General features: G+C 31.4%; 1 protein-coding gene across 1 annotated transcript; it reads right to left on the minus strand.

Moving 5' to 3' along the window:
- Window positions 1-2315: 2315 nt before the first annotated feature.
- LOC110097196 (protein JASON) lies at window positions 2316-6561 on the minus strand. The gene is made up of 6 exons (XM_020823455.2): window positions 6233-6561; window positions 6085-6133; window positions 5876-5967; window positions 3515-3699; window positions 2935-3403; window positions 2316-2708 (listed from the first exon to the last, which is right to left on the minus strand). Exons 1-6 carry the CDS (start codon window positions 6320-6322, stop codon window positions 2700-2702), a joined length of 894 nt encoding a protein of 297 aa, XP_020679114.1. The 5' UTR covers window positions 6323-6561; the 3' UTR covers window positions 2316-2699.
- Between the last annotated feature and the right edge of the window lie 10552 nt (window positions 6562-17113).

Here is a 17113-nt window from a genome sequence, read left to right on the forward strand (position 1 = left end):
TTTTTACATCCATCTATTTTTCAACTTATGAATATGAGATGACTTTTTTACTGTTTTGTAATGCTTTTTTTTTAGTTAGAAAATCTCTTAAATACAGGAAAAAAGTAGTGGTCTAAAGCTATTCCAAAAGGCTTCATTTGATATAGCTTTCTTATTAGTTTTTATAGCAACTTTTTAATATTTTTTTTTCCATTTTTTTTTACTAGAAAATTATTTTATTAAGCAGTAAGAAAGTTGTCACAAATAAAGTCTAATGCTTCATTTGTGATAATTTTTTAATTGTTTTCTAAAATAACTTTCTAGTATAATTTTTTTTTGAATTAGATATTTTATACTAGAAAATTGCTTTAGAAAGCCTAACAAAAGCTGTCTGTCATAAATGAAGCTTAAATTTAATAGTTTTAGTGTTTTATAAGCCTTCTATTTTATGAGAGTTCTTTGCATTAGCCTCACTCAATCATAAGTTTTTCAACATCAAATATTGCCCACCAAGAACTCACTTTCAATATGCAAAATAATGATTGTGAGTCACCCAACTCTTTAACCTTCATAATAAAAAAGGAATTAAAATTAAGTATGATATTCAAATATATTTTCAAGTAAAAATTGAAAACCGAAGAGGCGGGACAAATCACTTAGTATTTTTACATTCAACTATCCAAATCTAGATTAAATTAATGCTCTCATGTGGTTCAATTGAGATAACCCAAAGAGAAGCATATATTGGTAATAGTTTGACTATGCTTTTCTTGTATTTGTTAGCAAAATAAATAGAGCTTTGGACATAATGAGCTTCAACTTCTGAAGCTCCAATAATCTTAATGTGTTTATCAATGAGCACATGCTGGATAGTCAATAAAGTTTTCAGGATGACAAAGATTTTCCTAAAACCAACAGACCACATGCCCTTTAATTTTTGGCGTTCTGAAACATTTCTTTATGAAATGCATTTGGCCTTTCTTACCTTTGTAATGCACTTATTTTCAGAGGGAAACGCATTTGCTTCCACATGCGTCGACTAAGCTTTGTGGAAGCAAAAATAAACTCATCTAGAAGCGTAGCCTTAACTTCCATCAAGCAAAAAATAAAAAATAGAAACATTTCATAACTCACATGTCTAAATGCATATAAGAGCTGGCCCCTAAATAGAAACCGGTCGGATGGCTGGTCCGATTCAATTTATAAAATCAGCTATGCATTGAATCAGCTTGAATCGGCAAAAACTGGCGGTTCAACTAATGAACCACTGAACCGTTCCGGGTTGGAAAGAACCGGCCGATTCTATTAAAAAAATTTAATTTTCTTTTAATTAAATTTTAAAATAAGATATTTAGTTTATTAAAGATGATGATTAATTATACCATAATATATGTATGTTATCTCAAATATCTCACAGAAAGTGTTTGATAAAAAATGTGTACTTCACATTATATAAAAGGGTTAAAAACAATTATCTCAAACTCCTCTTATGATGTGGGACTAAAAAAATTTTATGAATTATTTAAATGTGAATTTGAGCTTAATTGAGCTAGTTGGGCTGCAAATTAGGATAATATATTATAATGTATATTATAAGAATTAATAATATAAATTTTTAATATTATAAATTTATTTATATATTATATTAAATATTATTCTTATAAATATATATTGGTAATAGTTTGGCTATGCTTTTCATGTATCTGTAATCAAGATAAATAGAGCTTTGGACATAAAGAATTCCATCTTCTTAAGCTCCAATAATGTAATGTGTTTATCCATGAGCACATGTTGGATAATCAATATAGTCATCAGGGTGAGGAAGATTTTACTTAAACTACCGGTTGATTTTTGGCATTCTAACCTTTCTGTATAAAATGCATTTGGCCTTTCCTACCTGTATAGTGCACTTTTTTTCAAGAAATTATTGTGCGATCACCGGACCATCCAGAGATGAATGAGAGCGTGCCACAATACCCGGTGCACATGACAGATACACAACAAAAAAAGTGATGTGTCGCGTTTTCATTTGTCTTCGAACGCCGTCCAACGACCACACAGAATAAATAATACTTATTTTCAGAGGGAAACGCATGTGCTTCCACATGGGTCGACTAAGCTGTGTGAAGCAAAAATAAAGCTACAAGCTCCTGCTTGCAAGATCCTATCACTGCCAACCCCAATGAACTCTCATAAGAGAGAGGACTATTGCAAATACGCTGCGTTTGATTTACACTATAGATTACACTAATTTCTAAATACTTGCAACCAAATAGCCCCATTTACACAATAGCCAATCAGACACAAGTTTAATTGAAAGATTTGCCAACGCATTGTAACGGTAAAATGAAAATTTTGAATTATTCATAATGTCATCTAGCAGAAGAATCAACCAGAACAAAAGGATCTGTTTGCAATAAGAAAAACAGGCAAAGTAGACATTAGGGAAGAGTAACGAAGAGGCAAGAATCTGCATCTTCTAATATCCACTATGGAGCAGCAGCTTGTGAAATGGTTTGGAGCATTACAAAGTAAAAAAAATCTCATTTAGATCTCCCATTAGTGTCTTTAACGCAAAGTAAAAGCAGATATGAAACATACAAAACTTATGGTTCACAAACCATGCAATGGTAAAAATTTGCATTTTTTAAGCCAAAGATGATTGAGAATGCAGCCAGCTTCTCAGATCTACTCGGCTTTGAGTTCAATCAATCTTCCCATCAAGTTTCCTGCAAGAAAGGTAAAAGGTTCAAATTCTGAAATACTCATATGAAAAGAATTCTATTTTGATTTTCTTCACTTCACATGGATCGTTTTGAACCATTTTTTATTTGTTTATATTTTGATGTGAAATAAAAATGTATTTGATATTTTAAATGAAGTGTGCCTTTGCTTTTATTAAAAAAATTCATATATATATATATATATATATATATATATAGAAAGAGAATACACCTTATTGTAATTTGCAGTGGAATTCGGAATTTCATTGCCTTCGCACGATTTTGGTGAAAGGAAAGAAAGCAAATCTTCATCCCAGGGGCCTGCAATAGCTCCAATAATAGGCCTATCCACAGTAGGACTGTCATACATCTTTACTGTATTCTCACTGTCCTCACTCACCACCTTCAATCCAAATGTACTCTCAAAGAGATCTGGAATTGGATAAACAAATTGTGCTCTAAGCATCCTTGCCCTAAAATAGTCTGATTTTGGTGGATATATAGTTCCTGGCGTTTGCATTCCATCTACCAAGTTCAATGGTGTAGGATAAGGCGAATCTTGCATCTTATTTTCAATCTGAGGGGACATATCCAATGTGATAGATTCCAACTCTTTTTCAACTCTAGGATGTTTAAACTCCTCAAACAACAATGATTTCCTTGATTTATCATCATGATATTCAAGTTGGCAGCTAAATAAACTGTAAAAAATTAATGATTTTGTTGATCAAGAACTCATAGTTCATGAAGTTGAAACTGATTGGTATGAAGAATCTTAACGTGCAAATATCTAGAATAGTTTCAAGGTATACCTTTTGGATTTCTCTTCTGAGATAGTTGAAGTTTCAGGAACTTTTGAAAGAGGATGAGAACTCTCATCATGTCTTTTATCCCAGTTCTTTTTAGATGCATCAGAAACTACATAGTGTTGATCTGATGCTTGAAGGAATTCATCAATATTGTCAAGTATAGCACCCCAAGTCCTGCGGAGTTTTGCCTGTTTAAAACGTGCCACAAACAAGTTTGAAAAATAATAAAATGAATTGTCAAGCACATAAACTTGTATCAACGGTTGTCAATATGTGTAATGAAATAAATATATTTATCAATATTGAGCACAATGTAGATAAGTTAACTCCAAAAGTAAAATAAGTAATTAAGCTTGCACTTAAATAGACCAACCTATAAGTGACACCACACAAGTGATTAATGTGTGTAGTTATAAGATAAATTAAGAGTATGAGTAGAGCTCAATATAATTGATTAAATCAAATACACAATCTTAGATTATATAATTACTATACATCAAAGTACACAAGTGTCTAGATGATATAAGGTGTATGCTACTTATGAGAGTAATTAAACTATATATCACTACTATTAGATCTATTGAGTCACAATGGCATATCAGAGTTAAACAAAAGAATCAAAACAAAAACATAATGCAAGGAGGATAATAAAATAAGAAATGAATGTAGATTTAAGGAAAGATCAATAGACATGAATTTTATGAGGTTTGGAACCCAACCGACCAATATTCATACCTAAGCACCCTTTACATATGATTCTACTAACTTTCCCCATTGTCGTGGTTAAACCTTCTCCTTAACACCATAATAACCTCAACCATGCTCTCCTACACTATAAGTGCACAACCGTACACCTATCCCTCTGGGCTAGGCAAACCCAAAACCAAGATTCAAATAATTTTACCTTGGGTTTCACAATGAAGCTATCTTGGTTTTTTTTTTCCTTATTTCATCTTCTATATATAAGGAATGAAATTACATGAAGAAGGCCAAAATAACACACTAAATGTAAGAAAAAGGCTCTTAGAAATCCTTTAAATAGCTCTTTAAACCAGTCGTAATAATAGCTTCATAAATAAGTGGAATCATAACTTAATAAAATTATAATATAAATAGATAATTTTATATCAAACTGCATGTGAGTGACTTAATGAATACAATGAAATAAAAATTAAGCTCGTTTCTTTACCAAAGAATAAATCATATCTGACACATCAATAAATTTAATATAAATTTTACGATTAAATAAGTTTGCTTAGAAAAATAAGACCTCATAAAAGAATACTTAATGACATATCAATTAACATAAATTCATTAGTTAAGCAAATAAATATACAATTAGGAAATTAATAAAAGCTAGCAAAACTAATTATAATTAGCATATTTATTGGAGTGATTAGAAAAAATTAGGATGTCATAAACACATTAGTGATTAAAATCATAATGGTGAATGAATTATGTGCATGATCAATAATTACATATGAAATAAATTAAACAATATATGAATATTTAATTGGCCAAATAAATTAAGATATGTTCATCATCCTTAAATACTAGGTAAACTAAATATAATCAGTTTAGATGTAAGAACTCGGAATATACACATTAGATTTGTAAATCTTGGATTTTTTATTTTGCCTTCTTGAAATTGCTAAAGTAATCAACATGAAGATATCTACAAGCAGATAGTCCTTCTAGTGAGCCTGGCGAACGTGATCATAACCTTCATGGTTACTAAACTGAATCTCTTGAAAATACTAAATAAACTATTAGATGACACCAAATAAGATTTGCTATCATCAACTCAATAGTGAACAACACTTCAGACACTTAGGCACATACTGTCGACAATAAAACTCATTAATGAAGCTGAATGCTACTAGGAAACAGACTGAAAAACAAAAAAATAAAAAAAAATAAAAAAAAAATAAAAAAAAAATAACATAGAATAACATTTTTATGTCGCAACTTGTTTATCATAATAAGGTTTACTAATCCAAATCGATGCTGTTTTTATTAATACATACAAGTTGCATTTATTTCACTTCGTTATGTTCCAATTCACATGTTTGCTATCATAACAGCCTTCTACAGATTAAAATTTAAAAAATTTCTAGGGCTATCTGTTGTCGAAGCGCTTTCTGGAGCAATTGTTTTCATTTTGAAAAAAATTAAGTTTACAAGCATTTCAACCATGCATTTATAAAATATACATTCATAGATGATGACAGAAATTTTCAATTCCAACTGACAAATAGATTTCAAAACCATTACATCCTACATAAAGGTACACAAAACCAATCGTAGTCAAGATTGAAGTATAGTCCAGCTATGTAGAGCATCAATACAATGTCTGCCACTCACCTCTTTCCTTTGTTTCTGGTGAACACAATCATCCCCATCAAATTTCTCTTGAAAAATCTCCTCTCCCTCTTTCTTAGATGGAGTGGCTTTCTCTTTCAATCAGAAAAATTGAAAGGGAAGCATTTATCAGTTTAACCAACACTACTCGGATATGATCAATATCCCTGAAAAGATCTTGAAGATGTTAGCGTTAAAGACTGCTCTATTACCTTTAGATGAAACCAAAGAAGAATACTGATTCTTGGGCACCGGCGGTTCCTAAAGATTTCAAAACAAGAAAAAGTTCATTCAATGGAACAAAAATCCCGAAATTGAATCAATTTTATGTAACTTACAGGAAAGAAAGATTTATCCTACCCTCTTTTTCCACAAAAAGAACCTGGAGAACGGAAGCGATTTGCTCCAGCTGCAATCTTTAATACCGAAGCACCCCAAGAAGCAGTCCATTTTGCTCCGATCGCCTCACAAAAAACCTAAAAAAACACTCGGACACAGAAGGTAGCGATGAGATTAGACTTCCTTACCTCTCCCTCCGTCGTGTTCTATAGGATTCAATTAGCAGGGGATTCTCCTCTCAGTCTCTTGTACAACTCTGCTTCGAAATTTGAAATGGATTTGTAGTGGGGAAATTGCAATCAAGGCAAGATAATCACGGTCCTTTTTCAATTAGATGATTCCGCTTACGTTACTTCTTAGAAATAAATGGGGGAAAGATTTAAATTAGGAATGGGTGACAGCAAATATTATTTTTAAAATTTTAAAAAACTGAATTTTGCCTATATCAAAATGATGGTTTGAAACTCAAGCTTCATTTGGGACAGTTTTCTTATTATTCTTTAAACTAATTTTTACTATAAAAAATTTTTGAGCTATAAATTTTTGTACTGAAAAACTGCTTTACAAAACAATAAGAAAGTTTAAGCAAACAAAGTCTCAATTTAAAGAAAAAAAGAAAGAAAGAAAGAAATGTTAACAAGATTTTTAGAATCATTTTTTAAAGAAGGTCAGGTGGCAGAGAATTTTATGAAGTAATTATTGAATCCAATTTATCTGTGGATAAGACTGGATCTTGCTAACAACAAATCTTCTTGGAAAAACTCAAAGAACTTAGAGAATTTGTGTGAGTATAGAGAATGAGAGATAAATGCAAGTGCAAAATAGCATTAAAAAATATCAAAAGATCCAAGAAATATAAAAAAAAAATCTAAATTGTTCATCTTCACCAATTATTTATAGAGTTTGAAAGGCTACAAGGAAGGCTATATATAATAAAAATTAAGAAGTATAATAATTATTTTTGACCCATTACAAAATGTACATGATATACGACATATATTGATAGGTATCTATATGGTTGTATGTCTTTATAATGATCCTTGGTTTCAAGGTGAGTCCCTTATGAGAGTTTCACAAGTGAGTGCATTGGGCGTGTCCTTTGGATTTGGGGTGAGTCCCTAGAAGCTCTACTTCGACCATTGGGTGTGAAGGGCAAATCCCCTTAGGGGATAAGGATAATAATCATGAGCTAAGGATTATTCGAGTTTGGGGGCCATATTCATGGACCATTAAAGTGTGCATTTCCTATAGTTGTATCATGGGATATCAATGGTGGCTTGATGGCTTGGATGATGGTTTGTTCTAAGAAACCCACTCTCTCTCTCTCTCTCTCTGACACACACACACACACGCATGCTTGAGCTTGTAATAATCTATAAGAGTCTCATGATGGATGACTCCTTGATTTGGACAAGTTATGTTCTCTACAGACAAGTGGTTTAGATGGGCGATCTGACTGGTTGAGTTCCCTTTCTAAAACCTGCTAGGTACCTATAATATATATATATATATGGACATGTAATAATATTGTGTTAAAATAAAATCAAATTTAAGATGATATTCTTTTGTATTTCTATGTCCCTAGCTTATACACTAGTCTACAACTCAATTAAAAATTACAACATAATGCCAAACATCAATTTATTTTAGCACATTAAGACACATCCAAACCACACAATCTACCTAGCACACTTTAGATAATTTTCTAAGAAAACCAACTCTAATTTTAGACTAGGCCAGTACTTTACTTTCCTATTATTGTGTGTCAAGTTTTTTGAGATTTCAGTGCATGCTGGTTAATTTTCTTGATTTATATGATTGTTTTTTTAATTTGTGTAATATATTAATTAATTTAATGACTGTTAGATAACCCTTATATTAGGAATGATCTGGATGCTAACATAATATTATGCATGTGGTCATGCTCTTATAAGGCACTAAAATTAAAGTGGGCAAAATTAAATTTAAACTAATCAAATTTCTACACGTGATTTAATATGCTAAGTTCCCCTTTAAATCAAAAGAGCATGGCCAAATGTGGCTAGTTTAAGTACTTTTAATTTTAATATATAACTGCTTGAGACGTAATTTCAAATTATAACCACTTAGGATAATCTTACAGGATGTTTGAGTCTATAATTTTATATTTTTAAATGTAATTTGATTTGAATGAAGAGTTGTAATGTTAAAGTGATTTGAAATGGGATGTTACACATCCAATTTAGAATACAAAAAGGAAGGAACATCCTCCGAGGAGAGTTCTATCCATTTAGAGATTCAAATTTGGATAGTTTTAAAATATCTAAAGAGAAAAGACAACACCCTCTTTGAGGGAGGGATTTCTTTTCATTTGGATATCCAGACCCAACAGATCCAAGGAGCCTATAGAAGGACAAATAAGTGAAGAATGAGGAGAATCTCATTCTCAAAATCACTTGTGTCTTAGGACTAGAAATTAAGGCTTATTGTTAGTAGTACCCGCCCACTTTACTTTTTCTATATACCATAGGTTCTAATATTAAGTGGCACTTGTCATATGGACTGTTAAATTTATTTAATTAATTTGATTTGATTTGATTGATTAATTACTTTGATTATGATTAGGATTGCCTACTTTAAAAAAAAAAATTGCAATTTTATGTCATATTTTGATTTAGCTTAGAACCTGATCGAAGGCTCATGAGGATATGAATAAAACTTTTTTTACTTTAATTAAATTTAAAATATTTAAGCTCATATAAAAACTTAATGACTTAAGAAGTAAGTTCCGGATCGCCAAGAGTTTTTTATGCATCATATTAAATTGCTTATCTTCCTTGTTAGGCAACTCCCCATCTACGGGTTCTAACAGGCCACCTGACGTATTATGGTGTAGTCCTATCAAGGAGAAGTTGTGCAATCTCTAGGCTAAAATTTATTTTAAGCCTTTTCTAAAACTGCTTTATTCTGATTTAAGAAGTTATCGAGTCAACTAGCATGTATTGTATTAGAAATAAATTTATTTGTATCTAAAATTTAATTTCATTTACTTTAAATATCAAATTACCCAACATCAGTTAAGGGGTCAATTTGGATCTACTTTAGATATTGACCCCAATTCCTCATACTTAACTAAACAATATCCCTACCACTCTTTCGTAAGTGATTGGACTCATAGATTTTATTCGACTAGGTGGTTAGTTGCTCACTAATCATGACCGGGATAAGCCAAAATTTGCATTGCGTTAGCTAGGTAGGGGCTACTGACTTTCAGTGCCAAATTTAGATTTAGGTTCTGAGGCAGGTTCATACTAAAGGATATCAACATCTGGAAATTGAATCTCAACTTTCTAATAAGATTAATAACTATAATCAAATCTCCTTCAATCCCAAAATTTAAGCACAACACTTAGGATAGGCTGAGATATTTTTGAATTATTCTAACATCTCAAACACCTCCTATTTTTCTTCCTTTGACCTCCAAAAATAAGTGTTCAATTTTGATCCAATCCCAGTTGAATTTTCAATCCTCATCCTTTTGACATCAATCTTTAAAAATTTAAAATGAAAAAATTTTACCCTTATCTTAATTGAGAGTATTTGTAGGAAACTTAGGTTTCCTATGATGTAATTAATTTTGAGGGCTTGTGCTAATATGAGATTTAAAAACCTAGATCAAATTTTTAAAAATTTAGTTTTCAAAATTCAATTAAATATTTTTGGAAAAATCAAATTTAATGATCATTATTATCATATTCAATTGATTGATAATAGGTAATATTCTCTTTCCACGAAAAAATATGTCGTTCTATAATTATAATTTTGATTATAAAATTAATGATTATTTACCCATATCATCATAATCAAATACAAGAACAAACATCATTTTAATCCTTTGGAGTCATATAGGATTCTTTCCTGAATCTTATTACGATAATTGGGGTAAGCTCAATATTTTGTAATCCTATCCCATTAGGGAATGATATGCTCACCTCCAAGATGATATATTATAAGTCATGAAGTGTTTGATTCCAAAACTAAAATTCTGAAAAAGTAAATTCTGTCAAAGAAAAATAATCTTTTTCAAAACTCGATCCTTTTTTAATTAAACACAGGACCATTTTTTCAATCTTTTGGAAACTAATATATCATGGTAGTAGTCAATTATATCTCCAAGTGAATTGAAGGAGTGTTATCACCTAAGGATGATGCTTTGATTATCATAAAATTCTAAAAGAATTTTTTTTCTATATTTAAAATACATACATTACTCTTTAGTTATGGGGGAAGTCACTTTTGTCATAAAAGAATTAAAATTTTGGATCCAACATAGGGAAGCAACTACTTAGCAACCTAAGACTAGTGGACAAGTAGAGATTTCTAATAGGGAAATCAAGAAAATCTTTTAGAAAACTATAAATCCTAATATGAAAGATTGGTCTTTAAGATTAGATGATGCTTTATGGGCTTACAAAATTGCTTTTAAAACTCTAATAGGAATGTCTCCCTATAAGTTTGTATTTATAAAATCTTATCCTTTGCTAGCAGAACTATAGTATATAGTATTTTGGGTTGTTGAGGAGTTAAACTACAAATTAAATGATGCAAAGAGAAGAGATTATTACAACTAAGGCTAGAGGAATTAAAATATGAGACTTATGAGAATGCCGTAATTTATAAAGAGCAAACTAAATGATGACATGATCATAAGCTAATTAAGAAAGAATTTATGCTTGTACAAGAAATGCATTTATAAAATTCAAGATTGAAATTATTTCTTAAGAAGTTAAAATCTAAGTGTTATAAACCATTCACTATAGTAAAGGTATACCCCTATGGAGCTATAGAGATTCGAGATAAGAAAAAATGACTAAATTTTAAAGTTAATGATTAGAGATTGAAACCTTACCGAGGAGTGGACATAGTTCATAGCAGAGTAACTGTTGGTTTGGATCATTCTGAGTAAGTTGTAGCTTAATTTGGCTAAAGATTAAAAAACTTAAAGCTCGTTGAGAGGTTACACAATTTTAAATTATATGTTATCTGTTGTTTTGATATGTATAACGATCTTGAATTTGATTTTGTTTTATTTTATTTGCATGTTGAAATCTTGATATGTATAATAATGTATTTGGCAGTGGCGTACTAGTCACAGGAGCACCTAATGGTCCCTCCTTGTATTGATTTGAATTGCCAAAGTTCCATAATGCTTACACTCTTGAGCGCCACAATGCTTAACAGTTAAAAAATTATTATTTTTTATTTTATTGTTGTGCCTGATGATTTTAGTGTTGTAGTATCAAATTTCCTCATAGCAATGCAAAGAATGTAAATTAAAGCACTAAAGAATTGAGTTCTCAAATTTAATGAGAATAAGTGCCATAATAATATCATAAGTGTCATGACAACCACTTAAACCTCATAGTGATGAGCATGTAAGTGTTATGGTATTGGTCTTCCTCAGCGTCATAGCACTGACACGTATTAAGTGCCATTATATTGGACCAATAAAAAAGCTATCATTTCATGTTCTAATATAGAGCGCCACAGTGCTACCTAACCATATTATTACAGTGCTAGTACCTTGTTTGACATATTGATATTTTGGCTATTTAGCACTGCAGAGCTCACACCATCAGTATTACAACACTATAATGTTTATAAATATGATTTGGCTAAAGTACATGAATTTATGATTCATTTAAATTTCTTAATTCTTTGTCTGTAAGAAGCATCCCTATTAGTGAAAAATAACATTAAAATTTAATATTGGCAAGTAGAGGTCCTTATTTTCATATTCCTCTTATGAAAAGAAGAGGTTCATAAGTCTAGGTGTAGAAGAAATGTACAATCATTTTATGGTTTATAAACAACTAATCCCTGAGAGAGGCTTTAGGAGTTTGGTGGGAAAGTTAGAACTTTTGATAGTTAATAGGGGTGGGAGAATGTTGTGAAGACCCAATGGCATGTATAGTCCTTAATTTCATAGAATTCCTTATAAATACTAAGGAATCTAAGGACAACATTGTTTTTATTAGAGGGAAATGGGTCCCATTTGATAGTGTAACAATAAATCTGATTTATGAGCTCCAAAAAATGAATTACATGACTATACTGATTTTATGAATGCACCTATGAATTATAATGATATCTTAAGATATCTTACTATTTATGGTGCCAATGTCCAATGAAAAATAAAGGAAGGTAAAATAATAAATTATCTTACTTCTATTATTTCTCTAGAAGCTAAATCTTAGTGTTAACATGAAAGGTACAATAATTCTTTGGTCTACAAGCAACTAATCTCTAAGAGATGCTTTAGGAGTCTGGGGGAAAGGTAGAACTTATGATAGTTAATAGGGGGTGGGACAATTTTTGTGATGAGCCAATGGCATGTATAGTCCTTATTATCAGGGAATTCCTTACAAATACAAAAGAATCCTAGGACAATGGTGTTTTTATTAGAGGGAAATAGGTCCCATTTGATAGTGAAATAATAAATCAAATTTATGAGCTCCAAAAATATGAATTAGATTACTATTCTAATTTTATGAATGCACCTATAAATTATAATTATATCTTAAAATATCTTACTATTTTCGGTGCCAATGCCCAATGAAAAATAAAGGAGAGTAAAATAGTAAATTATGTTACTTCTGCTATTTCTCTAGAAGTTAAATCTTGGTGTTACTTTATCTCTACTAGAATAATGCCTACCACAAACATTAGTGATATTATTAAGTATAGGGCCTTCCTTAATTACACTATCCAGATAGGCCTAACCATAGATGTAGGAAAAAGCATTCATTAGTCCCTCCTGAATATGGTTAAGGGATTTGCTTCAATAGGTTTTGGGCATCATTCTTTGGTTTACTCTTTGTGTAGTTGTCCAGTGTTCGGATTTGTTAAAGGTCAAAAGGAAAATTTAGTTAAAGTTTAAATATTAATGTATATATATATATATTAAGTGTTTAATTTTGAAGATTTAAATTATTTTGACCCAAAATCATCCCAAATTGAATGAAATCATTCCCAAAGGCTAGGGATTTTATTTATTTATTTCATGCAGTCTGAAATGAGTTTGGGTCAAAATAGTATTCAGGCTAGAGTCTCATGAGACCTTGGGAAAGCTTTTCCCTAATTCTGCTTTAACAAAAAAAAATAAAAAAAAAATCCAATCTTTTAAGACATCCTCTTGGGAACCTAGGGAGAGTTCAAGTCAATCTATCTAGCTTATGAAAACCACCCCTTGGACCATATGATTAGGTTGTCGATCTAAGGGAGCAAGTTGCAAGGATCTAGAGTACTCTAAATGTGAGTCAGTAGTGGAAGTAAGGAATGAGCCATAGAATGGACTATCTCATGGACCAACAACTCAGTAAATTGTGTACTTCAATGCAACATTGGTTATCATGTTTAAGAACTCCCAAATATTTATTGGTATGGAAAGATTATTTTTTCTTGTAGCCCCAATCTTTGATCCATTACAGGAAATTCAACTATTATTGGCGCTCCTATAGCCGCTGGTAATACCAGCAGTTTAGCCAGTGGATAGACAGCCGGTATTTACTGGATGTTTTTCATAAACTGTCGCCAGAATTAGCGGCGGTTTAATAATCACGAGCTATGGAACCGGTTAATTTAATACCGGCGACCACGATTGTCGATGTTAAGTGAAATTTTTCTGGCGGCCAGAACCGCCAGAAAATGCCCTAAAGTTAGCCATCCCGAGCCTTCTGCTTTATTTCCTGCATTCTTTCTCTCGCACGCTTGCCCCCACTCCAAAATCAGAGCGCCTCTCACAATCGATCGCGACTCCTGCGCAGAATTCCAGCCACCGACAACCTCCCTTCAGCCGAACATCTTGCCCCCACTTCGGCATCAAAGCATGATCGCAATCCACCTGCGAAACTGCCGTCCGAACAATTTATAGGTTTGTATTTTTTTTCAAGCAGATAAACATATATAGGTTTGCGTTTGAACAAGTTTTTTCCTATTTCTATTGGATTAAATCAAGGATCAGCATTAAGTCCGTTTCTTTTTTGCTTTACTCATGAATGTTCTCACTAGACATTACAAAAGGATGTACCTTGGTGTTTGATTTTTGCTCATGACATTCTTCTTGTTGATTTTGGCCAATCAAGTCATTTAATAAGAGTACACATATTAGATATCTTGTGATTAATATTCATAGTCATCTTGAAATAGATTGGGATATTATTAGAATACATTTAATAAGAGTACACATTTTAGATATCTTATTAGCATTAAGTCCATTTCTTTTTTCTTTACTCATGAATGTTCTCATTAGACATTTGCAAGAGGATGTACCTTGGTGTTTGATTTTTGCTCATGATATTCTTCTTGTTGATTTTTGCCAATCAAGTCATTTAATAAGAGTACACATTTTAGATATATTGTGATTATTGTTCATAGTCATCTTGAAATAGATTAGGATATTATTAGAACACATTTAATAAGAGTACACATTTTAGATATCTTATTAGTAGTAAGTCCATTTATTTTTGCTTTACTCATGAATGATCTCACTAGACATTTGTAAGATGATGTACCTTGGGGTTTAATGTTTGCTCATGATATTCTTCTTGCTGATTTTGGCCAATCAAATCATTTAATAAGAGTACACATTTTAGATATCTTGTGATTATTGTTCATAGTCATCATGAAATAGATTGAGATATTATTAGTACACATTTAATAAGAGTACACATTTTAAATATCTTATGAATGCAATGCTTTATAGTGCATAATTTTGGCCATTAAAAGAGAAGCATAATATTTAAGTGTTGCTGAGATGAGAATGCTTGGATGGATGAGTGGACTTACTCTTAGAGATCGGATATAAAACGAGCATATCCAGGAAAAGGTTGGAGTAGTTCCAGTGACATATAGGATTAGAGAGACTTGCCTTAGATGGTTTGTGAATAAGATAAGTTTAGGGTATTATGCTTCATATGTTGATTATGTCTAATCTAGTTATAAAATCATTAACAAATATGCTTGAGGTTAGGCACTAAAAGAGAATTTTTCTAAATAGTTTCTAGCTCCAACTACCAAAGCGACGATGGCCGCGGTTATCCGGCGATAATCCAGTCGTTTAGTCGCCGGTAATTATTGTGGTTCTAACAGCTGGTAAGCCGCCAGTGATTTACCGGCAGTTTACTGGCGGTGGCCGGCGGTCAATTGGCGAAAATCTGACGGTTTGACCGTCGGTAACACCGATGGTTTTGATAGCCGGTATGCCGCCAGTAATTAACCTGTCATCACCGGCGTAATGACCGTCGAAAATTACCGGCCGTCTCCACCTCCTGAAATAAGCTGCCGAAAATCATTTGCTACACGATTTTTACCAACGATTTTTGAACTACTAGAAAATCGCCAATTTTTTACAAAACCGCCAAAAATCTATCATGAATCGCCGGAAAAAAATTGTTGGTAATGCCTGAATTTTTTGTAGTGATCCTTTCAAAAGGATTGGTTTATCAATAAATATAGTAAACGAATAAGGAGAAGAAGAGGAGGAAAAAGAAGGATAAGATGAGGAATAGGGAAGTAGAGTTCCCTTGTTTTGTATGTTTTTTTTTTTCATTTCTATGCTTAAATGTAAGTTTGGAGGGATGCATAATGAAATTATGTTTTGCTTTTTTAAATGTTAAAATTTTATTAATTGCCTTTAAATTTTCCTATTGCACATTTAGATGTTAATTAATTATTATCTTATATTAATTTCAAATGTAAACTTATAAATATTAAATTAAGAAAAATAATAATTTATGTGATTATTAGTGCTCAAACTAAAAAAATAATAAAATTAAGCAAACTTGACAATAACTAGTAGTATCATCAAAATTAGTACATCCTAATAAATTAGATTCCTAAAATGTACTAAAGCTCTTGACTACTTTTTAGGATTAATTGATTAAAATTCTATTGAGAATGGATTATTCAGATTAATTTTAAGACATATCATAAGTGTGCACTAATGTAATCAAGATATCTATAAAAGACCTTGGGTAGAACCAACTTAGATTACACAAGTGGGAGAGTACAATAAGTAGTCAAAATCATTAAGAATTACTTAACAAAAACATGAAAAATAGAAAAAGAAGAAAAATCAAAATCAAAATAAAAAGAAAAAGAAAAGGGAAGGAAAGCTAATTACTAAAATATCAAAATTTGGTACCTAAAATCAATGTCCCACTTAATCAATCTAAGGATGTTCAACCCTAAGTTGAATTATAGGAATCATGATACATTAGGAGACTTATGCTATGACTGAAAAAATAAATAAATTTGAAGTTCCCTTAAACTTAAAACCATTAAACCCTAGCTAAGATATTCATAAAGTTCACATACACATTTAGGAGTTCATTTTAAAGGGAATAATAATGAAGATAAAGTATTATGTTATCAAAATTTGCAATAATTGAGTTATTGACAATTAGCAATACTATTTAATCCCTAAAGATGTTATTTTCTTATATTTTAAATTCAAAAACTTGCATTCTAGGAAAATGAGATAAATCTAAAACATTGTGCATATGGATCACTTAAGGACAAGTAACAATTTAATTTTGAGGACTTTTGTTAGTTTGTGAAGTATGATGTTTTAAGTTATCATAATTTGCATGAAAATTATCTTACATTATCATTTTGTGTAGGAAATTCACGGAATGAAGGTAAAACGAGAAATGATTGAGTAGTGTCGTGGCGCCATACCTAAGAGCATCGTAGTGCTAGGATGCCAAAAATATAGATATAAAAGAGCCAGAGCATTGCCATTAAGCATCACAATGCCAGTTCTTGGAGCGTCGTAGCGGCATGGGAATAAAACCAATATAGAGAGCAATGTGCCGCATCTACAGAGGATCTGAGCATCAGAACAATGAATTTTTACCCTAA

Source organism: Dendrobium catenatum, unplaced genomic scaffold (assembly GCF_001605985.2).
Source record: "Dendrobium catenatum unplaced genomic scaffold, ASM160598v2 fragScaff_scaffold_853, whole genome shotgun sequence".
In the NCBI taxonomy this organism is placed as follows: Eukaryota; Viridiplantae; Streptophyta; class Magnoliopsida; order Asparagales; family Orchidaceae; genus Dendrobium; species Dendrobium catenatum.